General features: G+C 37.1%; 3 protein-coding genes and 1 long non-coding RNA gene across 4 annotated transcripts in view; 3 read left to right on the forward strand and 1 right to left on the reverse strand.

Annotated features, from left to right (window-relative positions):
• LOC113497839 (lysosomal alpha-glucosidase-like) overlaps positions 1–1,741 on the forward strand; it is a 29,224-nt gene extending 27,483 nt beyond the window's left edge. Inside the window, exons 31-32 of the mRNA XM_026877596.1 lie at positions 919–978; positions 1,143–1,741. Coding sequence (XP_026733397.1) covers positions 919–978; positions 1,143–1,271 — 189 coding nt within the window. The 3' untranslated portion in view covers positions 1,272–1,741. The remainder of the gene's footprint in view (positions 1–918; positions 979–1,142) is intronic.
• A 2,163-nt stretch (positions 1,742–3,904) lies between these two features.
• LOC113497853 lies at positions 3,905–5,320 on the forward strand. Its single transcript, XR_003400938.1, has 2 exons — positions 3,905–4,003; positions 4,926–5,320. It is a non-coding gene; the product is annotated as an uncharacterized LOC113497853 (long non-coding RNA).
• An 863-nt stretch (positions 5,321–6,183) lies between these two features.
• LOC113497856 (TBC1 domain family member 14-like) overlaps positions 6,184–24,626 on the forward strand; it is a 45,751-nt gene continuing 27,308 nt past the window's right edge. The window contains exon 1 of the mRNA XM_026877612.1: positions 6,184–7,046. Within this exon, the coding sequence (XP_026733413.1) occupies positions 6,607–7,046 (440 nt within the window). The 5' untranslated portion in view covers positions 6,184–6,606. The remainder of the gene's footprint in view (positions 7,047–24,626) is intronic.
• LOC113497866 (retinol dehydrogenase 11-like) lies at positions 8,072–10,527 on the reverse strand. Its single transcript, XM_026877623.1, has 3 exons — positions 10,367–10,527; positions 8,640–9,524; positions 8,072–8,553 (listed from the first exon to the last, which is right to left on the reverse strand). Exons 1-3 carry the CDS (start codon positions 10,484–10,486, stop codon positions 8,203–8,205), a joined length of 1,356 nt encoding a protein of 451 aa, XP_026733424.1. The 5' UTR covers positions 10,487–10,527; the 3' UTR covers positions 8,072–8,202.

Raw genomic sequence — 24,626 nt, forward strand, 5'->3', positions numbered from 1 at the left:
CAGCCATCGCCTCCCTCGCCATATTGGAGGGAAGGAGGTGACCCGACCCAAGACGCCGACGCATTCAGTGACAACTAAGGGAGCATGACGTAACTTCTACCGGCTAATAAAATCTATTCTGAAAGAAATGCCCCAAACATTGATTTATCTGGCACAGCCCCGAACACGGAGGCGGCATAAATTTCTACGTCATTCAATTTTATAATTAATAAAATATACATTATACAAAATTTCTAATAAAGAACATATACGTTTATGCGTATAATCATACTAAAAATAAAACAAAATAGGCAACACAATGTTACATACATAAAGTAAGCCTATCAAATATGTCGGTCTTCATACACCGACCACTGGCTTCCACCGGCCAGTATTGCAGGCTGGTAGGTCACTTTCTCGTGTTGTGTTGAGGCCGATGTGTAAAGAGCGTCGGCCTCCTCGCCTCATATTGGGACCACATCCATAGCACCGAATGTGGCCCCCCGCCGTGGGTCCTATACTCGGACGAAAGACACCCCCGTGCCGCTAATGCCCGGCTCTGCGCCGCCGCACTCGACGTGTGACTTTCACTAGTACCTACTTACTAGTACGATGGCCGCGCGTCGAGTTCCTTTGCTAATGAGCTGATCGTGACCACTTTAGCCTTTTTTCGTAAAAAATGTTTTTTTCTTTAAGAAAATATTATTGAAATAGGTAGGAAACATGATTTTATATGACGTTACATTTAAAAAAACGTGAAAAAAAATGCTAATTCATGAAATCTCCGATGAAAAGTTTCAATGGGAAGGGGTCTGGCATCATGTCTAGAACCCCTGGAATGAGTCGGTGTCGCTTCGACCCTGTATAAATTACCTGGCTGAAATTAATTTACACCCGACTGTGTGAAGCTGTCCCCGCCTGACGTTCTGTCCCCCGCAGCAGGCGCCGCCGCGGCGTGGCGTAGTGCGCGTGTTCACGCTGGCGGTGCACCGCGCGGAGGCGGGCGGCGCGCCCTCACTGCGCAGCGTGGAGCGCAGCGAGCACGACTTCCACCTGCTGCGCGCCAAGCTGCACGAGTTCCACGGGGACCGCCTGCTGCTCGACCTCACGCTGCCCTCGCGCAGGTAACACTAGCGACACCAGCAGACTGACCCCCGCAGCAGGCGGGCGGCGCGCCCTCACTGCGCAGCGTGGAGCGCAGCGAGCACGATTTCCACCTGCTGCGCGCCAAGCTGCACGAGTTCCACGGGGACCGCCTGCTGCTCGACCTCACGCTGCCCTCGCGCAGGTAACTCTAGCGACACCAGCAGACTGACCCCCGCAGCAGGCGGGCGGCGCGCCCTCACTGCGCAGCGTGGAGCGCAGCGAGCACGACTTCCACCTGCTGCGCGCCAAGCTGCACGAGTTCCACGGGGACCGCCTGCTGCTCGACCTCACGCTGCCCTCGCGCAGGTAACACTAGCGACACCAGCAGACTGACCCCCGCAGCAGGCGGGCGGCGCGCCCTCACTGCGCAGCGTGGAGCGCAGCGAGCACGACTTCCACCTGCTGCGCGCCAAGCTGCACGAGTTCCACGGGGACCGCCTGCTGCTCGACCTCACGCTGCCCTCGCGCAGGTAACACTAGCGACACCAGCAGACTGCCTCTGGTGGCCGTCCACTCTGCCCGTCCCAATACCAACCAATGTAATAGACAAAGCTACTAATTCTCAACTATAACAAACTCTGGCTCGTTGCTAAGCTATAACTGCATAAGTGGATCGATCACAGGTTAAGCTTGACGCGGTTGATCCGTAGATGAGTGACCATCTTTGTCATAACGAGTCCTTCCGTGTTTCGGAAGGCAGGTTTCGTACATCTTTGACAGTCGTGAACCGTCGAGAAAGTCCGACAACCAGAATCTAACCTAACCAAAGTCTAACTAAGGGGTATCGTTTGCCCAGGTAGCTGGGTTGAGGAGGTGAGATAGGCAGTCGCTCCTTGTAAACCACTGGTACTTGACTGGACGCCGATCCCAACATAGTTGGGAAAAAACTAGGAGGATGATGATGATAAAAACGTTTTGCAAAAATAATTAATATATAAAATATTTGATTTCAGAGACAACAGTCCATTAGAAACACTACGATATAAATACGAAGACTTTCTTCAGAGATTATTACAAAAAAGTTTACTCCAAACTAGTGAATTACTTAGAATATTTCTTACGGAAGACGGTGACTTTTCCCTGGTAGTGCAGGCTTCGGCCCTGAACGCTACCAGTACAGACTTAGCTAATATATACCAGACAGTGGCGCATAGACTTAAGAAGGAGAAGGGACAGCATTTGGAGAGCTTTTTGAGGAATTTGTTGGTGTCTTCAGATATTGAGCGGTATCAGGCGCTGTGAGTATTTTTGCTTTTTTTTTGTAAAATTGAGACAAACGTGAAAGGAATAAGACATTTTTCCCCTGCTTTTAAATTTCTAACAGTTTAATGAATGACAATATGGTGAATCCCATTTCGATCAAATCTTTATATTCTTGCCTTTGTATAATACCTTTTTTGGTTTCGAATAGATATCACTGTATTTTTTGCTATCCTCCAACCAGCTTTGATACGAAACTACACTTCAAAATTATTTTGCTTTTTTTCACTGTGAAATTAGTAGATACCCTTAATTTTTCGCCATCACCTAAAATATAATTTTTAAATTAACTAAATTTCCCCAAAATTTACATCCCACAGCAAGCAAGGCACCCGTGACATAGAAGAAGCTCTAGAAATGAGCGAGGAGGTACAAGAGGAACAGCACAGTAAGCGTCAGCGTCGCGTGCGCAACATACTGAACAGCGTGTTCGAGAACAACTTCGGGGTGGAGCCGGTAGTGGGGTTGGCCGACAGGGAGTACCAGACCTGCGTGGTGGGCTTCACGCAGTGCTTCATGTACCTGTGTGAGTATGGGTTATAGAAGTAGAACGGGGAATGAGACAAACAGTAGGCAGTCACTTATGTACACGTAGGTGCGTGTGCACGCTTCTGGTATATGGCACTTTATATGTATAGCCTTTGGTAGAGACGTGGAAGGAAAGTGGAGTTGTTTTTGTCCAGCAGTAGGGGAAAAAAAGCTAGTCCTCTTACCAGCCAGCAAAGTTATTCCTCTAACCAGCCAGCAAAGTGGTAAAGTCCTAGAAGTGCAAGCAAGGGAAACATATTGATTTTGTGAATTGAATGTGGAATGTATTAGATTTCGGTCGCTTTTACTTGGTGGATATTAGAAAAGAAAAAAGTTTTTATATTTTTTAGTGCTATACTTTGAAAACTCGTTCTTTTTTAATCCTATTAATTTGTAAAGTCATATTTTATAATCATTACAAAAAAAAATAAACAATTTTCTTTACTATTTATCAATAAAAACGCATAACAATTAAACTTTTTTTTTATATTTTACAGTAATAAAAGTGGTCCGCGTGCGAAGCGTGGTGTGGTCAGTAATAGGCAGCGTGGCGTCTCTACTGCGGCCGCTACTGGACCAGGCTGCTGAGACCATGCTCAATGGGACGCTGAAAAACCTGCTCACAGAGAGGAGGCTGGCTCATCTTATTAGACTCGGGCATGGTAAGTTAGTAGATGTGTTTCTGTTTGGTATTTTAAACACTTAACATTATAATTACTAGTCTACCTGCAATCTTATGACTATTATAATAAAGCGATGGGTGAAATATGAATTTGAAAGGACCCACACCATACCGATTTGTCTATCTTATGTGATTATGACTCACTAGATCGGTTTATTAGCCGACAGTGTTTTTTTTATCACAGGGCAAGATAGCTAACTATGCAATAATTCCCAAGATTGAAAGTGTTTCCCTCCCCCAGGCGTCCTGTTCGGGCGCCGCAGCTCCGGGCGGGCGGAGGCGGGGCGGCAGCGCGCGGCGGCGCGGCGCCAGCTGGAGGCGCGCCTGCCCGCGCTGGCGCCCGCCGCGCTCTCCGCCGCGCTGCTCAGGGCCTTCGACGCCATACAGTCGCCGCAGCATAACAAGCAGGTACCAGCGGCGTAGCTAGACATACCTAAATCATTTGATATATTATGTAAAAATGCTATAGGTGCCGTAGCCCCCCCCCCAACTCGACAAAAAAACATGTAAATTAGGTGTACCCCTATGATAGGCATGATAGCCAAGTGGTTGCGGTAACCACGCCTGATCGCGACGACTTGCAGGATCGACCCACGCCTAGCACAGACTTTGGTGTGATCCACAAATGCTTGTTCTGAGTCTGGGTATCTTTGTGCATGTGACTCGAATGTTTGTGAAACTCTCCGCGACACAAGGATTAAATTCCTTAATCCGGAAGTCGTCTTCTTTAAATAGAAAAAGAAAACAGAGACTTCGATTGTAGGCACTTACCACTTCTTTGATAATAACGTCATGCTATAAAATTCATTACACATGTGATTTTTAGACTATCAACATTCATCTATCGATAATTAGATAATTAGATAATCTCTGTAATCTTCCGTATTCTATTATTTATTAATTATGTATTAGTCATCCTAATATCTGCTATCGCCAAGGCCGTAATAATATCGATAAGTACTCTTAAATTATCAAGTATTTACGCGCCAACCAAATAATAAGGAAATTTCCAATTGGCAAGCATGACACATAACACAGCTAATTTATTATTTGACAAATTTAATTTAAATGCATTTGGCAGCGAATTTGTATGTTTAATTTTGTTAAAGTGATGAACACAGGGTAAAGATATTTTAGAATATTGAATAAAACTTGGTCTTATTCAAAATATCCAGAATTAATTGTGGCTGTTTTTTCTTACACGAAATTGCATGGCGGTTATTCTTTTATGACGAATAGTTTTACTTTTTATAAATAGGTCTATTTAAGGTATTGTGTGGAGCAGCTGTCATTTAAAACATATATCCTTCATTCCTCTTTATTGTTTCAGTTGGTCTACAATTTACTGGACTTGTGCGTAATGGAGCTGTTTCCAGAACTGAACATTGTAGAAAATATCAAATCGAAAGTACCAAAGAGTTGAGGATTTGAAGTATTAAGAATCGAAGAGACACTATTTATTTTATAAATAAAGTTCAGCTAGGCATTTTTTATTTTTGTAAATCGAAAATACGCACGGTTGTTCGATATTCTGTTAATTTATACGCAGTTTATATGTAATTGTAAATATTTCTATTGTATAGTATCGAATCTATTTTTATAATATTAGTTACTAAACAATATTCGTTCACGTGACCTCTCGGGGTTGTAATCGAAAAGACCACAAAGTATTTTTAAATGTTTTCAGTGTAGAAACAAAACAGAAGTAAATTATTTTAATATATGTTAACGTTTTATTATTTATTTGTGTGTCCTTGTAATTAGAACACCCCAGAAAAGTGAGGTAAGTTCGTATATAATTTCGTTTTTGACAACTTTTAGTTTAACCATTCTTGTTACTAAAAATAACAAGCGATTTATGTTTCGTAAGACACTCCCAAGAAAACCTTTGATTTTGAAGCATTTGCCAACTAGCAACTTATGACGGTCATATTTAGATTTTTCTGCAATTATGATTAAAAAAAGAAGCAATCTTTTGAAGAGTATCAAGCGCACTAGAAGAATAGTTTTTTGAATAAATGTTTGTTTGATGCCAATCAAATTCAAAACTATATTTCAATTTTGCATTTACATTATTTCTAGACGGAAATCTTTTACAATAAGTCACGTTCAATCTCAGTTCCTGAACGAGCTTCGTAAACGTATAATGTTGCCATCGTAGAACTTAGCCTTAAAGAAGGTAATTTTTTTCAACTGTAGAGAACAACTAAGATGAAAATGTACATGAGAATGACATGATGATATGTGGATCTATTTCTGTCCTTTATAAAATAAGTTGGCGAGTAACCTGCATGTATCAAATACATTTTGATTACTAAACCTACTTGAGGAAAGTCATTTTTATACCAACATTTGGTGTCAGCAAGTTTTTGTGTGTGTGTTTTTTTTTCAAAGTCAATTCTTAGAGCTCAACGAATCAAGCAAACAACAAGCAAATGGAACTGATTTAATTTGGCACTTAAATGAATAAGTTTAATATGAAACAAGCTACTGGTTGTGAAAATAGTAAATAAAGGGGTGCCAGTACGGCAGTGCAGTGTTTGATTTAACTTAGGGAAAGTGTGGGTAAAGCTGGCAACATTAACCACGCTATTGTCAATGTTAATTTAGAGTGGAAAGTAAAAGGTGATGGGTGTGTTGCTTTGTGTTTGTTTCTTATTTTTGGTAGAAACGATCGGAACATAAACAAAATCAAACAGTAGTGAATCAATCATTATTTTTATCAACACAGTTTTTAGATTAGGTCTTTGTAAATTAAATTCTTTCAACACCTTGTTTTGATCAATGGTTGTGTTACTAATTTAAACAAAAACAAAATTTAAAACAATTGAATAAATTACTTAGTGTAATGTTTTTATTAAGTGATATCAGCTATATTAGATTCGTAGCAAACGCGAGTATTTAGCTGATTACGATATTTAACGATAATGGCTTTCGTAAGTAAATACTGTGAACGTAAACATGGATGTGAGTTTTGATCGTGTTAGTAGTGTCCGAATTACGAAATCGCGATGTCGTCGCCATGCCAAAAAGGCGGGATGCGCCTCAGTGAAGCCCTGGATAACATGCAGCTTGCCTACAACCCAATAACAAAACAGCTACATTTCGTGAGCCCTAAAGTGGAGAAACCTGTGGAGGAAACATCTGACGATATTGACAAGTTGTCTAAGAAGAGTAGTTTCAGTGATGAAGGGAACTTCTCCCTGTCAACTTGTGAAAAGAGTGACACCAGTGATTCTCCCAAGAGTACCCTGCAATGGGGGAGTGTGACCGGCCACCACAGAGGTAAAGATGGTGGCTCTTTCTCAAGCACAGTTTCCAGTCTGTCTGAGTGTTCCCTTGGCTCTGCTGCATCTAAGGATGATGAAGTCCCTGATGTCACTTTGAATGATCAAGAGCAGTCAATCAAACAAGCCATCAAGAAGAAGGGAATCTCTGGATTTTTTAGCAGGTAAGACTAAAACTTAATTTGTAGTTTAAATTATTTAATTTATTTGGTGGTAAACCTTTAAAATTCATCAATGAATATAATTATGATTGAATCCTTAAATACTGATTGTTGTTTGAAGTGTTTGCTATCTATTGATTGTGAGCCTTGAGCTAAAACACTGATTTAATTATGAAGATAGCTTAAGATAGAATGAATAATAGTGCAATTAATGCATTTTTTACATTCTTAACTTCTCTCACCTTATTAGTACTTCACTTCAAAACTTTTAACTAAAACTTGAAATTCCCTCCATTTTATTCTGCCATAGATAATAATTTTCTACGTTTAAAAAATGTTAATTGGCACTGATCAGCATTCTATAATGCCAGTAGCTCATGACTTTGCATATAGCTTTATGTAATACTGTCACATAATATTAGGAAGTGTTTAGTACCCAGTTACTTAATATAGGAGAATTAATTATCTGACTGCTCTAGAAACAACCATTTCATGCTTCATGTAATAGTTTGCTTTGCCTGCATAGCTACTTATTTTTTTCTTAAAAATATGAGTTGCAGTTAAATCTGCAACCATTTTACTTTCTTGTTTATTTTTTGTTATGTAAACATTTAAAAATATGTACCATGAATGATTTTTATTGTAAGGCATTTTAAAATATCTTAGGAGTGATTATGTCTTCCTTATTTTCAGTACAGATATCATAACATACCATTAGACTTTGTGACAATGAACAAGCATTGTCTGCTCAGTATATTTTTAAAATAATGGCTAAAGAAACCAAAGGAATGCCTTCTGTCTTAGTTTTACTACTCTGTATTCTTTTGTTTATTGTCCATTGTAAAGCTGAGATAAGAAAAGCAGGCAAAAAAATTTTGTATTCTGTGCCAAGTTAAAATTACTTTAGTAAATGTCCATTTAGAAGATAGTGGCAAATCAAATAACATATCTATTATCTCCAAATATTCAATGATCAACTCATAAATTTATTCATACAAAACAGGCAAAATTAAACGACGGGATTTTTATAAATATATTTTATTGAAAATTTATTTTACTTAAATATAAAGTCATAAATATTTTGTTTGTTTTATGATTAAGTCTTTAGTGTCATTTAAAGAGTATTACATTTTGCCTAAAATATAGACTATGACTAGACTCATGCTTTACCAAAATTGTTTACTTCAATACCTACTAATTCACAAGAAATTTCAAATAATTTCTTTTGATGATCTAATTTCTTTGAAAACTTATTACTGATACCTTCAGTACAATTACTTATATACAGCCCTCCTCTTCTCTCTATAGATTTGTCGAAGCAAGCAAAAAGTATTGGCACAGCGCCTTTAGCTGGTGTCTTAAAGAACAGTTTCATGGCCCAGGGGAATGCTTTCTTAAACATAGTCTTCTCAAATAAGTCAGTGTCAACAATTCCTGGATGAACAGAATAGGCGTTGACTGCACACCCATCTTCTTCAAGCATCTTATTGATGTATCTTGCGCTCATCAACTAAAAGACAAAGAACATAATTAAAAAAAGAACTAACATAAATTGTATCATTACTAGGTAGGAAGAAAAATAGGCCAAAAATGTACCTGGGCTAGTTTGGACTGTGCATATGCAGCTGTTGTGTCAAAGTGCTCCTTCATATTGATGTCATCAAAGTAGATCTGACCGGGATAGTGCGCGCATGAACTCACATTTACAACTCTCGCCGCCTCCCCGATAGTACCGCCCCTTTTTAATGCTGGCAACAATAAATGAGTCAAGTAGAAATGGCTGAGATGATTAACAGCCAGCTGATTCTCAAAACCATCCTCAGTCACATGATAGTCCCCATACATGATTCCAGCATTGTTGACAAGAAAATGAATCGTAGGAAATCTGTCCATCACATTCTGTGCAAATTGCTTAACAGATTTTAGTGACTGCAAATCCAAGGGAAAAGCTATTAAATTCTCTCCATTTTCCATATTGTCCGCCAATTTTTTCATAGATTCAGGTTTTCTTACTCCAGCAATAACAAAAACATTCGATTTCAATAATCCTCTTACAACTTCGGATCCGATTCCGCGGGCGCCGCCGGTGACGACGGCAATTTTCCGTCCCGCGTCTGGCAACACAATTCTGTTCCTCCTTATGTTGACCCAGTCGTCGATAAGGCCGCCGACGCCTGCGCCTTGCATGTCTATCGCGTATCTCAGCTCGCTCAGGATGTACTTCAAGGGTTTGTGCCGGTTGACGTACCAGTAAATGGCAGCAGCACTGGTAAGAATAAACGCAGAAGCGACGGCGAGAGACATGTTGAGGTTATGTTGTCGTCCGCTCGACGCGACGCTACGGTTGCACTGGCGACCGTTGCTTTCACTCCGCTGGAAATCCTCAACGCTTTCTCTCGATCCGGTGTTTGTTATGTTTGTACCGTTAGTCCTGAGGTCACGCTGTTCGTTTAATATTAAATGACAGGGAGCTCTCGGTATCTGTAATGAAATATAGAATTGAATGTAAGTACATAATTGTATAAATGCGACACAAACAAAGCGTTGCGAAGCGTGTTATCGGTGCGTGGCCTCCAGCCGTACTGAAAAGGATGACGCAACGTCACTACAATGTCTACAATTGACATTAGACTAGACGGAAGTTGTTGAAGCGTTAAATACAGTAGGTACCTCTTTGGGATAATTATTGATTTTTAGCTCGGGCCTGAAGACAAAATTCAAGCTATCTCGTGCACGGCACTGATATCACAATAATATTTACGGAATGAAATACCATCTGTTATACGATATGCACGGTGCACCTGACGGCACTGACTTGTTTGTTTTGCAAATTCAATCGGGGCGCATGCGCTGTACGTGCCGGTATTTATCGTTGTACCGTCCGATTTCTAATTATGGCATTAACAGGTCCCGGTGCAGTGGTTATTGCGGTTTCGTTAATATTCTTTTACTGTTGTGCCAATTTTGCTACTCGTTAACTGAGGATTGATATCCGATTGGAGCTTCCGATTTCCTATTTAAATTGTTTAGATTATTTTGTTTGGTCTTGATTGTGAAATAAATTATAAGAACCTGTTTAAACTATTAGATATGTCAAAAATGCGTCCAACACGAAATAAACAAGAACGTGTTCTGAATAACAACTGGTTTTAATTCCGTTTTGTAATTTACATGTCGCATAAAAACTATTTCATGCTTGACTTAAATCGCAATGCGTAAAGTTGCTACTGCCACTTTGCACATTTTGTGTTTCTCTATTAAAGTTCGCTTTGGTGATACTTGAATGCTTTGTCAGGAATTCAAAATAAAATTCATCCACTTACATCCACTTCGGTTTTCGATTTCGAAGCAACGAACACAATACATTTTTTTATCACCTTTTTATACCACAGCTTCATATACAGTGTAATACGATCTCTTTCCATGTTCCCCTTATCTGACATCAACGTTAGATGTTTACAACTTAGAATGAAACAGAAATATCACCGACCTTTTCTAGCGTTCCATGGTAGCGGGAAGAAGTACATTAATTTCCCTCTTCGAGATTTAATTAAGGGTCTTTGAACTACTGGCTACTGATGGTGCGTGTCGTCTATGACGCAACATTAAACCGCTGTTACAAGTTATGTCCAACTATTCTAAGTGGACTATGACGTCACAGTACCGTTAATGATAGAATTAGTAGCAGTATCCACTGACAATGAAGGTGAATGATCAGATTAGTTTTTTCTAAGTGCGGTCGCTGGGACAGATAGAAAATGATATCACCTTTTATTTATCAGCTGACTTAATAGAATAGAATTGCTGCTTGATTATATAACGTATTGCATTTTAAAATACCTGAATTGTCCACTCAACGGATGTACAATTTCCAATGACACAACTTTAACAACTGCAGGATGACTCAAAAAGCGTTGCTATAAAACGGATCATTGTTTGCAAATGCGTTTAGTTTGAGATCAAAGTTCTTGTGGTTTTATATTGATGCAAGCATGACGTAAGCTGGCAACCAAGCTAAACTATGTGATACCGAATAAATTGATTATATTCGGTTGAGAAGACCGAAGACGTATTCCGTTTTTGCTAGCGTTGAATAGCCAAACCAAAACATGAATTTATAAGTAGTCGCTGGCTCAAAGAACTGTACCTAAACGCGTTCTGGTCAAATACGAGGGGGACCACAGTCCACATTGTATAGACCGAGTAACCACAAACCACCGCGGTCAACTTTTCGGTCACTAAGCACTGTCGGGCTATATAGTGATGTAGATGCAAGAATACAATTTGATTTCAACATTATGTCCGTTTATTGGGACTTGCAGGTCTTATGGTATTTCGAACTATTCAGATATTTTGTACCTTAACCCAAAATTCTTACTTACCTCCTTCGATTCACTTGGTCCCGTGTGAATTTGCGTTACACGTTATGTCCGCAAAGAACTTGTCGAGGCCAATCGATTTTAAAGTGAAATGTACTGTTTTCATGTAACACTGGATTATACAACCAAGATTCTCAGTTTACAAAACAGAAATAAACGCACGCTGAACACGAAACAATAAACAGTCATGTTGATGCAATTAATAACGAATCTTATGCTGATGTCACTTCGCAGTATTCGCAGATAAAGACGATGTATTCAACGCATACGTAATAAAACAGCGCTTTCAAATAATCTTAAGAAAACATAAAATGAGAAATACAAATACAAGCCCTTCGAGATCCGGTTCGAAAAACAATACCGCATAAAGTTAAAGCAAACTTGCTGCATACGTAATAATGTACAATGGCCAATTCCATACACTCGATACTTGACCGGGGAAACCTGTTTTCAAAGGCGCTGCGCCCCTGGACATATACTACCGCTACGATACTTGACCTTGGATGCTTCAACACTAAACATTGCAACCAACGCTGGCTGAACGCATCGTAAATTAAAGGCATTTCTTTCCGAAGCTGCAATGAAAAGCGCCTCCAGTGCTGTTAACGAAAGCCCTTTGGACTTCGGTAGCGGTCGTACATTGCCTACACCAGTCGCTGCGCTCGGTCAAATGTTTGAAGAGAATGATAAGCCAGCGAGTTTTAAAAGCGTTTTCGAATTAGCATACGCTTGCGTAGCATGTGTTAATGCAAAGGAATGGCTTTATCAAATACCGGAGCAAATTGGCCATGTGGAAGAGCACGCTTAGCACATGGTGCCAATAAGATGCTCGTGTCACCTGATACTTTGTTGCGGAGGAAATAAACTAAAAAATCTTGTTAGGGTTTCTGCGAAGATGACATTAAAGATAAAGCGAAAAAGAGCAACCATGCTCATACAACGAAAACGTTAGAGGCATAAAGTAAAAAACAAGATTTTGAATTCAATATATTGGTTGTCAACTACTCGATGTAAATAGTCAGATGGTTTATTTCTGTAATAAAGAAATGTAATTACAGTTACTTGCACGGGTCATCCCTCATTAGCAGTACATGTATGTATTCGAGTTAACAAACTGCTAAATACCGGAGACCTGTTTAACGTTTGCATTTACTGTAAAGTCGTCTCGCCTTGAAGTTTAAATGGCAATGTCACATTAAAAAAGCTAGCTTCAGCTGCACCAAGGTTCATTCATGACTTCATCTTAAGTCTCTCAACTTGAGTTTATGACGCGTGACAATGTGTTACGTCGGTTTTCTTCGTAATTGCCGATCAAGTGAGAGTAGTTGCCAACTACGGCTTTGTGGTAGCCACCACACCTATAAAGTTTTCTCTTAGACAAGCCATGTTTGGCATCATCCCAAATTAGGCTTTAGAACACGGCCCTACAGTCTCCACTATGATAGTTCTAATTTCGCTCTTTGTACCAAGATGAATCTCATATATGAGTAATACTGGCTGTTATGATGAATCTGATATTCTTTGTAAGTTTAAGACTACGTGAATAATCTTTTGTTTAGTCATAATCGTGATTGAAATGGTTTTAGAAATCATTTCGTTGTCTTTCTTTGCTTAAACATTGGCGTCATTGTATTTAGTAAATTGTCTAAAAGTTGGTATTACGATTACCTAACTTCTGCTTCCTTGACGTAAAGAAATTGTTGCTAAATATTCGAAAGTATCCGTGTTTTAGCAATTCTTGCACTCTTTGGCTTTGAAAGTTTGAAACATGACTGTTATTAAGGAACAATATTTTGTACACATTCTTACAAATATTTTTTTATAATATTTTCGCAGGTATATATGTGAGATTCTAACGATTTCATACTGTGGTGATTACTCAGTGATAATCATTGACCATAATGCAAAGACCCTATCTACGAGCCTATGAAGTATAGGTCCAGGTGGTTATTACACACAGTAAATTAGTCAACTCTTCAGACTTGAGTCATTGACGTCATAAAAATGTTATCAAGCAATTTTGCTCGAGTTAATTACTCCTTCTGTTGCAGCTAATGACTAATTCTCCTTACCGGACAGTGGAATTCCGTCGTATGGCATAATTTTACCGACAACTATTAGTTACGCTTAAATTACGTCATTTTTTTACTCATTTCATTCATTAAAGAATGATTGAATTGTATGTGACTTGTATTGACATAATACTTCCTTTGACTTGACCGGAAATGTTCATCGGTGATAAGTTTCTTTGTGTGATTAAGGGAGTATTTAGATCTGGGTTAATGTATTTGTAAATATCGATAAGTTGTCTAGACTAATAGGTGATAGTGGTAGAAATATGATAAAGGAAATGGGTTGAAATTGTAATTTGGACTCAAATGTAGTTTTTTCTAGTTCAAAAAGGACTGACCTCATACAGCCTAGATTTTCTCAAGAGTTTTCATTAAACATGAATATTGAATTTTCAATTGCATAAAAAGCTCTGTACGTAATGCCAAGATATCACACTCCTAAAATATATAAATGAAGTCACTGAGCTTTTAATCTGTGACTCAGACGCCGAGTCTTTGATTTCCTTTTACAAATCTCATGGTCTAAAAGACTCGCTACCCCAGCAAAATTAAATTGTCATTCGTTCCGTTCTTTGAATTAAGTTCCCCTTTTATCTTTGTAAAAGTAGAAGGTAATTTCTTATCTCTACGGAACAAGTTATAAATAGATGTGACCGTGCTTATAAAGTCTAAGTACGGAATTATACAATGAAAACTTTTTGTGAGTCAACTTTATTTATTCTGCTGCTGGCTGGCTGCATAGTCTTTGTCGACTAATTATGGCATAAAGAAAATATTTTTCAACTGTTGTGATGCCGTTCTCAGTTTTGAAAGGAATAATACATATTCGAATTTAAAAATAGAACAAAGAAACTTGACAGTTATGTGACTTGCATTTTGTTTTGTTTAGTTGTTGAAAAGGCTTCTGTCCCATATTTTTCAGCTTTTCTGTAGGTCGACTAACTTTGTAAATATATAAAAAATACTTTAAAACCGCTCGTTTCGTATAAATAAGCGCCTTTCTCGCAAATTACACTATGTAAGGGAAACCTTAAAAGCATTTATATGGCGGCGAAGAAATCTTACTATCACTCGGTGAGAAACTCGCAAAACCCAGAGAAACAGTTTTTGCATTCGTAAGCTTTATTTAATAGCAATGTTAGTGAAAATGGTAAACGTATGTTCATCATAAGCTGACCCGGTATTAAAATACGATTAAATGCTGTATATTATTATCTATTTACTGTAATAGTAAGTGAACGGCCTTAATAAAACCTGCTTAGATAGTTTATCCTCATTTAATCGCAACCTTTATCTGGAGTTATAAAACCTCTATGTTTATCAACGGCATTGTACATCACCCTGACCGAGAAGTCAACAGGTCCCATAAAATAATCTGACAAGCGCATAGTGAAATGCTATGACGTCATTTTAAGGCTGTCTTACGACGTAAAGAGGGAACCAAAGGTAAATATATGCATAGTAAATAGAAGAAGGAGTAGGTTTCGCAATATGGATGAATACTAAAATATATTTTCTCTTGATAATTTTGAGTTTAATTAAGTAGTTCATGGTTTATTTTAATTCCTACTTTTACAGGTTTGAATTGTGATCTTATTTTTTGGTCTAATTTACCGTCAAGGTTCTTATAATATATGTGTTCTTATCTTTGTTGAAAATCCCTTTTTTCATAAGTGTCGTAGGTTACAAATTATATGAAACTACGTGGGCAATATTGTGGTAACGTATTGTCTTGAATACACTACAAAACAGCAGACTTGTTTATTTAAAAACTGCTCGAAATCCAAATAAAATTTCCGATGACAAATCCAACCAAAGTTCAACAGTTAACTTCCTACCCATTAGTTATAATAAGAATGTTTGTGTCTTAGTAACGATTGTATTGTAAACTTGGGAATACAAAGTTGATTGTAATTAAAAACATTAGCTGTCAGTCTTGTCACAAGTTCACAACATCTTTGTTAGCATGGTCTATCGTATCATTAGTCATGGCGCCGGCTTATATTTTGGTCTGGTCATTTCGTTGATGATTCACAACCGTTTATGCTGAAGTATGTTCATCTATTAAACGTTTTGGACTGCGTTAATTAGACATAACATTAAACGTATTAGGAATATGTGGCTAGAAATATGTTAAGATTTACTTTTGTGAAGATGTACTTTTTATATTAGGTACTTATTTGCTGCTTTTAAATATTTTTAGTCGTTTGAAGTTCATCTCAACATTCTTGTTAAATGTGTTGACTTGTTTTTGTCTGATATTAGTCCCGAGACAAATATTATTTCTAAAAGGAAGTAAAACCTTGGCTTTCATAGCATTTTGGATGACTTAGAACCTGAATCTCGCTTTGCCCTTAGAGTCAGGTTACATAGAAAACTTTAATGTATGGAAGTGCCTTTGATCTTTCATGTTCATGTATCCAAACGAATCAAGCGATTCTTAAGATTGCAAATAACCGGATACGGATGCTGAGCGCATCAAAAATACAAGAATCGAAAGAAGTGCTATCGACACAATATGAGTTGATTATTAATATTGTTCACTGCTCAACCTATGTATAAGCCAAGTGTCACATTTAAAGAATATCCTATTATATAATTCAAAATCTCTAAAGTTATTCTTCTAAGTTGTTCTTCTAGCTACACGTAAAGGGTAATCATAACTGTAAATGAATCGATTTTTTCTCATTATAATACAGGTTTAAAGCGTAACATAAACCTTTCCTTAAAAGTCAAAAGCATTAGTTAAGAGTCGTAGTGTGGGAGTAAAGATCAGCTACACAAAACAGTTCGTTAACCTTGAACGTTAGTGCAGCCGGGTAACACTGCAGTTGTTGAAAGACCTGAAATTATAGTCATTATAGCTAAGTTTATAGCTATTAATTCTGTGGTATTGAACCTGCTTATTGAATACTGTTGATGTTTTGAAATCGTAAGGGAAATATTGCAATAATATAATAGTAATCGTAGAGCGAAAATAGGTATCGGAAATTAAAGAGTTCTTTAACGCCGTTTTAATAAAAATAATGGTTGGCGAATCTAATCCAGCTAAATGCCAGGGCAACAGTGACAAAGCGGCTTATAATAAGAACCAATTTGTAACAGCTATACTTTGAGAGTTCTTCAAAAATTAACTTATTAATTTCTAGTAAATTCTGATTTATTTATCTGCGATTTCGTGTACTTATTGTTGCCCCTTTTCATAAAAATAAACTTCTTAGCAAACACTGAGAAATCTCTAACGAAGTAGACGACGGTAACAATAGAATCCTACAAATTCTACTTAAAGGTCAAGACTTCTTAACTCTGTTTTGCATAACAAAATGGAAGTATAATAATGTTTATGTTCTCATGCTAATGTAGAGTTTTGGGAAAATGTTTTTAGACTGGCATGTGGTGAGTTATACTGTATGTTACTTGAGCACACTGCATTGCAGACTAATTGAAATTGAAGACCATTTAAATTTCTGTATAAAACTGTTTCTTTTATTAATAACTAGCTGACTCATACCCAGTTCGGCATGGTATAATATAGAAGCTATATGATACTCGCCAATGATTGGAAATAATTGGCTTACTATTGGAAAAAGAATTTTCGAAAACGGTTTAGTAGTTCCCGAGATTGGACTCATACAACGTCGAAAACTTTACGTATAACCGTGGATTATGGCCAGTAACGTACTTCAATGATTGTAACTTTCGATTTATTATTATAATACCACATCTAACGTAAGCTATTTCTCTTCATTACTCTCAAAGAAAATTGATATAAAAGAGCACCGTCTCACGCGGGGTCGCTGACTTATTAATAAAAACGAGTGTTACAAGAATTTTTGTATTAGAATAAATATTTATAGACTTAGATGTGGTTTGTAGGAACTAAGATTATACTATCCAATGTATAAATAATTCATTTTGTTATCCCCCGCACATAAATAATTAGAACAACGTACTTTTTTTAAAATATTCTCGTATTCTTTGTAGATAAATTGTAGCTTTATAGAGTGCATAAATTAATGAAATGAAGCTAACTTATTCGGGATGCTGATATACATACATCATCGCTTTTACATGTCTTTTTTGAGAACGCTGAAGGCGACATTTACTATCTGTCTACCCTGAGAAAGAATGTAGAAACAAACTAAAAAAAAAAAATAGGCTAGCTTATAGTGATAATGTGTTATGTGTATGACTCAAATTTACTATCAGTTCATCGCTGATTTCAAATTAGATATTAAAATGATTGACTTACACAAGTCATGAATCATGATATTACAATTAGAATAACAGCTTCATTTACCTCTTGTAAACTTAGATATTCCGTTCCAGAAAAGCCTTCACACAAAACAGTATCAAATTATACTAAACTGAATAGAAGCCGTACGGTTGCTAGCTGCCGTATATCAGATCCTGTTACGTCTATCATATGTATTTAAAACACAAACATGTGTACGTGTTGCACGATCCGCAAATACGATATCATAATCTTTGATGAAACAAATCTTATCACCTCATTGCTTCAATCTTCATTACGTAAGAGATTGGTGACGTGTACCAAGTAGTATACGTTTTGTATCTTCATCGCGTGAGAGTCACAACATTGCCTAACGACAGACATACCAATTTGGAATCCGTTACTAAATAATAAAATGTTTCTATCTAGAATTAGCCAGATTTCTTCAATCGTATGTTGAAAGTTGCACTTAGTTCTAACTCTCTCTGCAATTCTGTTTGGACGTAATTGCAGTAGATTAGCCGCACTGTAATATAAATTATCTTTATGAAGCAAACAAAAAACTACAGAATTCTGCTTGTTTGTGTAAGTAACCTTTTGACCTTGTTATTTTATTAACCATGAAACATTAAAAATGTGTTAGGCTTAGCACGTACAGTCATTCGCGCGGGTAAAGCAAAAACAGATTACGAAAATCAACCTTAACCATTGGGAACAACGGCCGTGTCAATGTCGAACTGCTACCAGTATTGTGTAGTCGATTGTACTTTAGAATTAATTGCCACAACATTGAAATTAATATACAGTGAAAATATTTGTGACTTTTATTCGATGTGTAAGAGTAGCTATTATGACGCCTATTATCATGTAGGAGAGCCGTAATAATAGTCATTATCTCCTTAGACAAGCATCACGAAATCAACATCCATTATTAATTAGTTACGCCAAGTCCTGCGTGTTCTGTTAACAAAAATATTATGAACATTACGCTAATGCACGTCGACTACAATACCACTATTTGCTTAATAAATATTTCAAATTTTAGCCAGCAAAACTTTTAGAAATTTTAATAATGTATTAAAATATATAATTTGCATAGATATTTTGTAATCACTGTGGGTTTTTTGTACCCGATCCGGTTCACGCTCCGCCATGTCATACCAACAATAGCGATGAAGTACCTATCAGTCAGTGAAATTTAATAAATTCGTCCAGTGAAAGTTCTGCACGGACAAGAGTGGCGATTACATACATCAGTTACTTGATAATTACGGAAGGCCGAGCATATACACTTTCTTTATACCAAGTAGTAAAATCTCTGATTGATGTGTTTCATAGACGACTGTGATTTTATAGCCCATTGATTAACCGCAGTTTATGGCTCCAGAAACAAGTATTTTAGAAAATATAACCATACCGAATAACGACCAGGAATACACCTAACGTCAGAATTGCTCCGATGAGAATCTAAATTGGAGTTACCGAACTAAGCATTAATATTGTATAGGGAGCAGTCTCCAAGGTAACCAATATGCGAACAAAAACTTATGATTTCCAAAGGATATTCTTGCTAGTAAAATCTTATAGGCTGGCAGTACATGGGAAGATCTCTCAAGAGGATTCAGTGAATGAAGTCTTAGTAGTTAATAAAACCTCCATTCTCGTCGATTCCAGCCAACGTTATTACTTCCTGTAAACGAACAGTTTCTGAAGATTTAATGTCCTTCTCGATCGCCGTGCTTCATTAGTTGCCTTATTATGTGTAGAACAAGTATGGCTTATGTCTGTGTTATAGCTGGCTGGGTGGTCTGGCTCGACAGCTAATCCCACTCATTATAGACTTTTTCATGTTAAAATTTAAGCTGACTTTACGAAACTTGGAGATGTCGGTTTTAGTCTTTTAACAGACCTTGCATCCTGATCAGCATCTTTTAATCCGGTTATGATGGTTATTTATACTTAATCGGGTAATTTTATAAAAGAAAGTTAGATGAAATTCATGATTGATCACGAAATAACTCCATACTTAATCTGGCATGACTGTGAGCTTTTTATTGCAGACAGGAAATTGTTTCATTACGTAACAACTACTGTTATTTATAGTTAAATTTTACTATCAATAAATACTTTAGTCTTGTCGTAAAAATAATTAGCTCTGATCGAGTTGTGTTCATATTAACAAGTCATTCTTGTTGGCACTTAAAATTGATTATTCTGAAGCCCAATACAGATTTCAATCTGGACTGTATTCGTTTCTTTTTCTCCTGGCGTCATCGAACATCTGAAACCAATCTTTATCTTCCAAATAAAGTGCACTTCGCCGTCTGGTTACAATTAAACCATTGAATTGATAAGGCCACGAGGATGAATGAACGTCCCCTGTTTATAAAGATTAAGTGGACTAGATTGGTTCTATAACTTTTTGTAATAGTGATGTAATGGTGAATGTCGTTGAGGACATTTCAATTGTTCCAATTAAGATTTTATTGCTTGCAATTGATCTTTTATTTGAAACAACAATTGATTTTATGGAACTAAACAAACGTTAAAATAATATTGATAAAAGGTTATTAACTTTAGTCCCTAGGGAACGCTTTTCCACCCTCTACCCAGTTTAAGCGCTGGTAAATGACACACATTCCACCGGAATGAATCTGGTACACCTAAAAACAGTCCGTCGACCTTCTTATTGGTTAATCAACTGAAACGTAGCCCATAGTAGATATGGCCTACAAAACAAAATCCAGACAAAGACAATATCGATTTTGTTGTATACATATGCAAACGACTTTAAACGAGGGTAAGGTTATGTATTATAAACCTTTCAAGTATCTTAGAAATGAATACGAGTTCTACAATTTAAACAGAAACATGCGCACGTGTACATATTAAATGTGACCCCTATAGCAAAATCTATTGTTATGGATACAAAAGAGCTGAAGAATTCTAATATTAAATAAAGTTTTATAATTTGAAGCGAAGAACTCATTCAAAGTGTACGACGCAAGATTTTCAATTAAACTGCTACACAAAAGGTCATGCCGCTAAGTGATGTCGTGACACCGTTTAAGACTTTGTCTTATCCAGACCGCTCGACACATGAAACAGTTTAAAGAGAGCACGACGTCACTGCGAACATCGGGCCGGACCATTTATAAATACATCACATATTGACGAAAGCATCTACGTCACACGGCATTGACAACTTTGTAGGTATATAGTTAATACAATTTCCAAAGTGAAGAACTCGATATAACGGTGAAGGCCAGAATATACACGACAAGGTACGCATAATTTTCGACAGTCATCCGGTTTATTCTATTAAACTTATGTTATGATTGGATCGAATTGAAATATATCAGAGAATTTAGATCTGCTTTAATCAATCGATTGCTCTTTACATAACTAGTCACTGATACCTTAGAGTCTTCCGATTAATTGGATTTATATGGCTCCAATGATTTGATTGACCGGTAATGCAGTTCTGGGTAATTGCAAAGGCATCAGGTGGCTGTTATGTGCTGTGACTTGGCTTGCCCAGCTTGTGAAGATTTCATAGTAGCTACATGAATGTAAATTTACTGTGCCTACGATATCTGTTACTAGAGAAGATACTTATGCAAATTCTTCTTCATAATGCTTCTCTTTAAAGGCAAGAAATCGAAATTTCGTAAACGATCGAACGATACATTGCAGTGAAACTAAAAGAAAATGCATGTATTCTACACGCGTCATTTCTTATAACATCAGAAACCATAGCTAATTCCGATTGTGATGCTAAATGTGTCTATTATTCTTGGCAATAGACGATACACAATTTCAACAATGCTTAGCTTCGTTTCTTATAACATTTGGAGTATAAAATGATTACTGCACTCTTATGTTCACCGACCATGTAAAAGTCGTATTGTCGGTCGAAATTTGCGTGCGTTACGTAAATGGTTTCTCATATTCTTTCACAACTTTCATTCATTGCGACACATTATTTGCTATTGTGCGTGTGTTAGTGATGTTTAAAAAAGAATTTCAATTGTTCGATCCGCACGTGTTCGTTCGGAATTACATCTTGAAATTTTATGTAATCTTTGGTATGCTTTTGATAGTTTTTTATTATCGCGAAAACCTGATAAAACTACAAATTTTATCTTTTTCTCTACTTCCTTTGATTTCAGTTGGTTGGTATGGAAATACTTTCTTCTCCAATAACTGCAACCTTCAGTTTGCCTATAAGTGTCCAAAATACAAGAATTCTCTTTTATATCCACTATCGAAGTGATTTATTGTCCAGTAAGTTGGCGCCTGTAAGAAATAAGTTCGTGAGTAGATAGCATCTATCAGTAAGTAGGTGCTCGCTGTTCGTTACTTCAGGATAAGATCTATGGAGTTTCTTCTTAAACTGTTGACCTCAAAATGGATCTTGATTACAATTGACAGTACAATCAGTAGCTATCTTTTATCAGTATAAGAACTGTAAGATCTTCTTCGTATATTGCAAAACTTACAATTTTCTTGGTAATCTTTTCTGGAATTATTTTGCCAAGCCAAATACTGAGTATTTTATTCATATGTGAAATCACTGATTGAACATGCAATTATGTATAAAATGTTTATTTATCAAAGTGTATGTGTGTGTATCGTGCGTTAATTAACGTTTGAGAATGACATTCACTTAACCCGGAATCTAAGAACAACAATTCAGTATGTTTTAACTTTGAGTGACCTTTGGCCGAGATGATGTATAGATTGTTGTGTTTTGTAACCGGTCGTAATTGAATATCCGAATCGAATGGCTGCATACCGATGTGGTACAGCGGAATTTGTTCCGATAGTACATATCACTGAGTTCTGCTCACCACGGAAACTAAACAAACTCGCAGATAAGCAACTTTGTTAATATTATATTTAAAACTATTTTAACTGAATTGATAGGCCGCCTGTTTTCCGCTCACAGTGTGTGTCTGTGTGGAAACAGAGTGTCGTGTCGAATGTTATTTATTTTTTTGTTTGTTCATGTATAACACGTACAGTTCTAGTGGACATGTGCGCTAAGCCTGTGTAAGTATTGTATTCAACAATGGCTATTTCTTTTCAAATAGAAATACACAAGTTTTTGTTATCTACGTAAGGTATGTAAGGACGCGGGCGCTATTGAATTTCATCGGTGGTGTTTGGAATTCAAATAAAACTCTACAATTGCAGGTCTAACAATTAAACAATCCTAAATCTTTATACTAAGCTTTCATAAGTCAAAAAGTATTTCATTAAATAATTTCGTTTCACATGAATAGTCTTCTTTTGTATAACTTGACTCGTACGTAATTGTATAGTGAGTGGAAGGTTAAAGCCAGCTGTGTATAAATAATGACGAGTCAGTAGCAACAACATAAAACCCAATCATCTCTCCCCGTCTGTACATCCGTCGCTGATAAGTAGTCCATTACTTGTGGGCCATTGCCAGACTATTTTTGTTGGTCGATCGATGGATGACAGGCTATTTATATAAATGGTTCCGTGCAACTAATAATAACTTTACTCCTATTTAAATAGCGTTGACATCCAGTTTTACAACGTGACCAAGTTCTAAATTAAGCTCGAAAAGGTTACCGCTAGTTGTGTTTTAAAACAAAACAAAACAAGAGATTAGCGGTTTTCGAACGTCGACTTAATGCGAACTCTTTACTATGCCGAAAATCCTGTTCACGTCTATTAAAGTAGCTTAGCTATTTAAAATGTATCGCTGGCTACTTATACTTCGCATAATAACTCCCCATTTCAATTCGAAACAGAAAATATATATTTGCGCTTCATTTTCTTTGCTTAACTCGTTTGTCAGTATATAGGTCTCGGCCATCTATCCTCGGAGTGCCAAGCCAAGGCTACTATCATGTTCCTTGCCAAATTTTAGGTTAATGCTCGGTTTAAGATTGTCAGTCGTATCAATTAACCCTGTAGCCTGTTTGGAGGATATACGAAAATGTAATTTGGACCGCATAGCGACGGATCCGCGACCTCGTTTTGAATAATAGCGATTTTGCCGTATCGGAGAATTCAAGGATTTAGGGAGTCTACACTGGTAGTAGCTATCTCACTCGTTTCAACCTTCCAACACACTCCTATTAGAGTCATTACGTTTTCCACGTAAAGCTTTGAGCAGAGATGGGATAGATCATTTCAGATCACCTGAATTTAGGTATTGGCTCAAGTTGTGCGAAGGTGCAAGTATGAAAAGATGCTTTACGATGTAGTTGGATGATCAGGGATCAATGATAATTGATTATCACCATCTTGGCATGGTATATCGTTAGCCCTACTGCAGAGAACTAAATAGATGTCACGATAGTTTCGTTAACTATTCCTTCCTATTCTATTTGCCATACGTTACCTGAGAAAGTACCAAATACTTTCATATTGAAAAACATTAGTACCTATTGATTACATATTGAAAGACATTAGGATTGACTTGCCTTTAATCTGGTGCATGCAAAACTCTAAACTCTTTAGAATAAAAATAGCTCAAATCTCTTAGGTGTTTCTTTAGGTTTATAGTATACATAACGTTAAATTTATTACTGGCGTCATATGGTGGAACTGAATCGTGAACTAGACGTTATAATGAGGGTTATAAATCTGTCACTATTGATGCAGAAGTGTCTTTATGACTGCCGCCTTGTCTCACGTGGCTTTAATAGAGCGACGGTTTTTGTTTTGTTAAGTATAACGGGTCCTTTTGATGATATGTCTGATATTAGGTTACTGTAGGGCTTTATAATGAAACCACTCCTTTACAGTTGAAAGAAGTAATTGGTACGATTGGAAATCTGGCGTGACGGTATTTCTTACAAGTCATCGTTGTAAGTCCATTATTACTGAAATATATTTATTCATTCTTGCTGAAAAA

This window comes from Trichoplusia ni, chromosome 1 (genome assembly GCF_003590095.1).
Source record: "Trichoplusia ni isolate ovarian cell line Hi5 chromosome 1, tn1, whole genome shotgun sequence".
In the NCBI taxonomy this organism is placed as follows: Eukaryota; Metazoa; Arthropoda; class Insecta; order Lepidoptera; family Noctuidae; genus Trichoplusia; species Trichoplusia ni.

Excerpts from the sequence above, each read along its gene's own strand:
- LOC113497866 (XM_026877623.1), bottom strand. The coding sequence starts at position 10,486 with ATGTCAGATAAGGGGAACATGGAAAGAGATCGTATTACACTGTATATG. Across the intron at positions 9,525-10,366 it reads AATCGAAAACCGAAGTGGAT|ATACCGAGAGCTCCCTGTCA; the intron begins GTAAGTGGATGA and ends ATTTCATTACAG. Across the intron at positions 8,554-8,639 it reads CACAGTCCAAACTAGCCCAG|TTGATGAGCGCAAGATACAT; the intron begins GTACATTTTTGG and ends TTTGTCTTTTAG.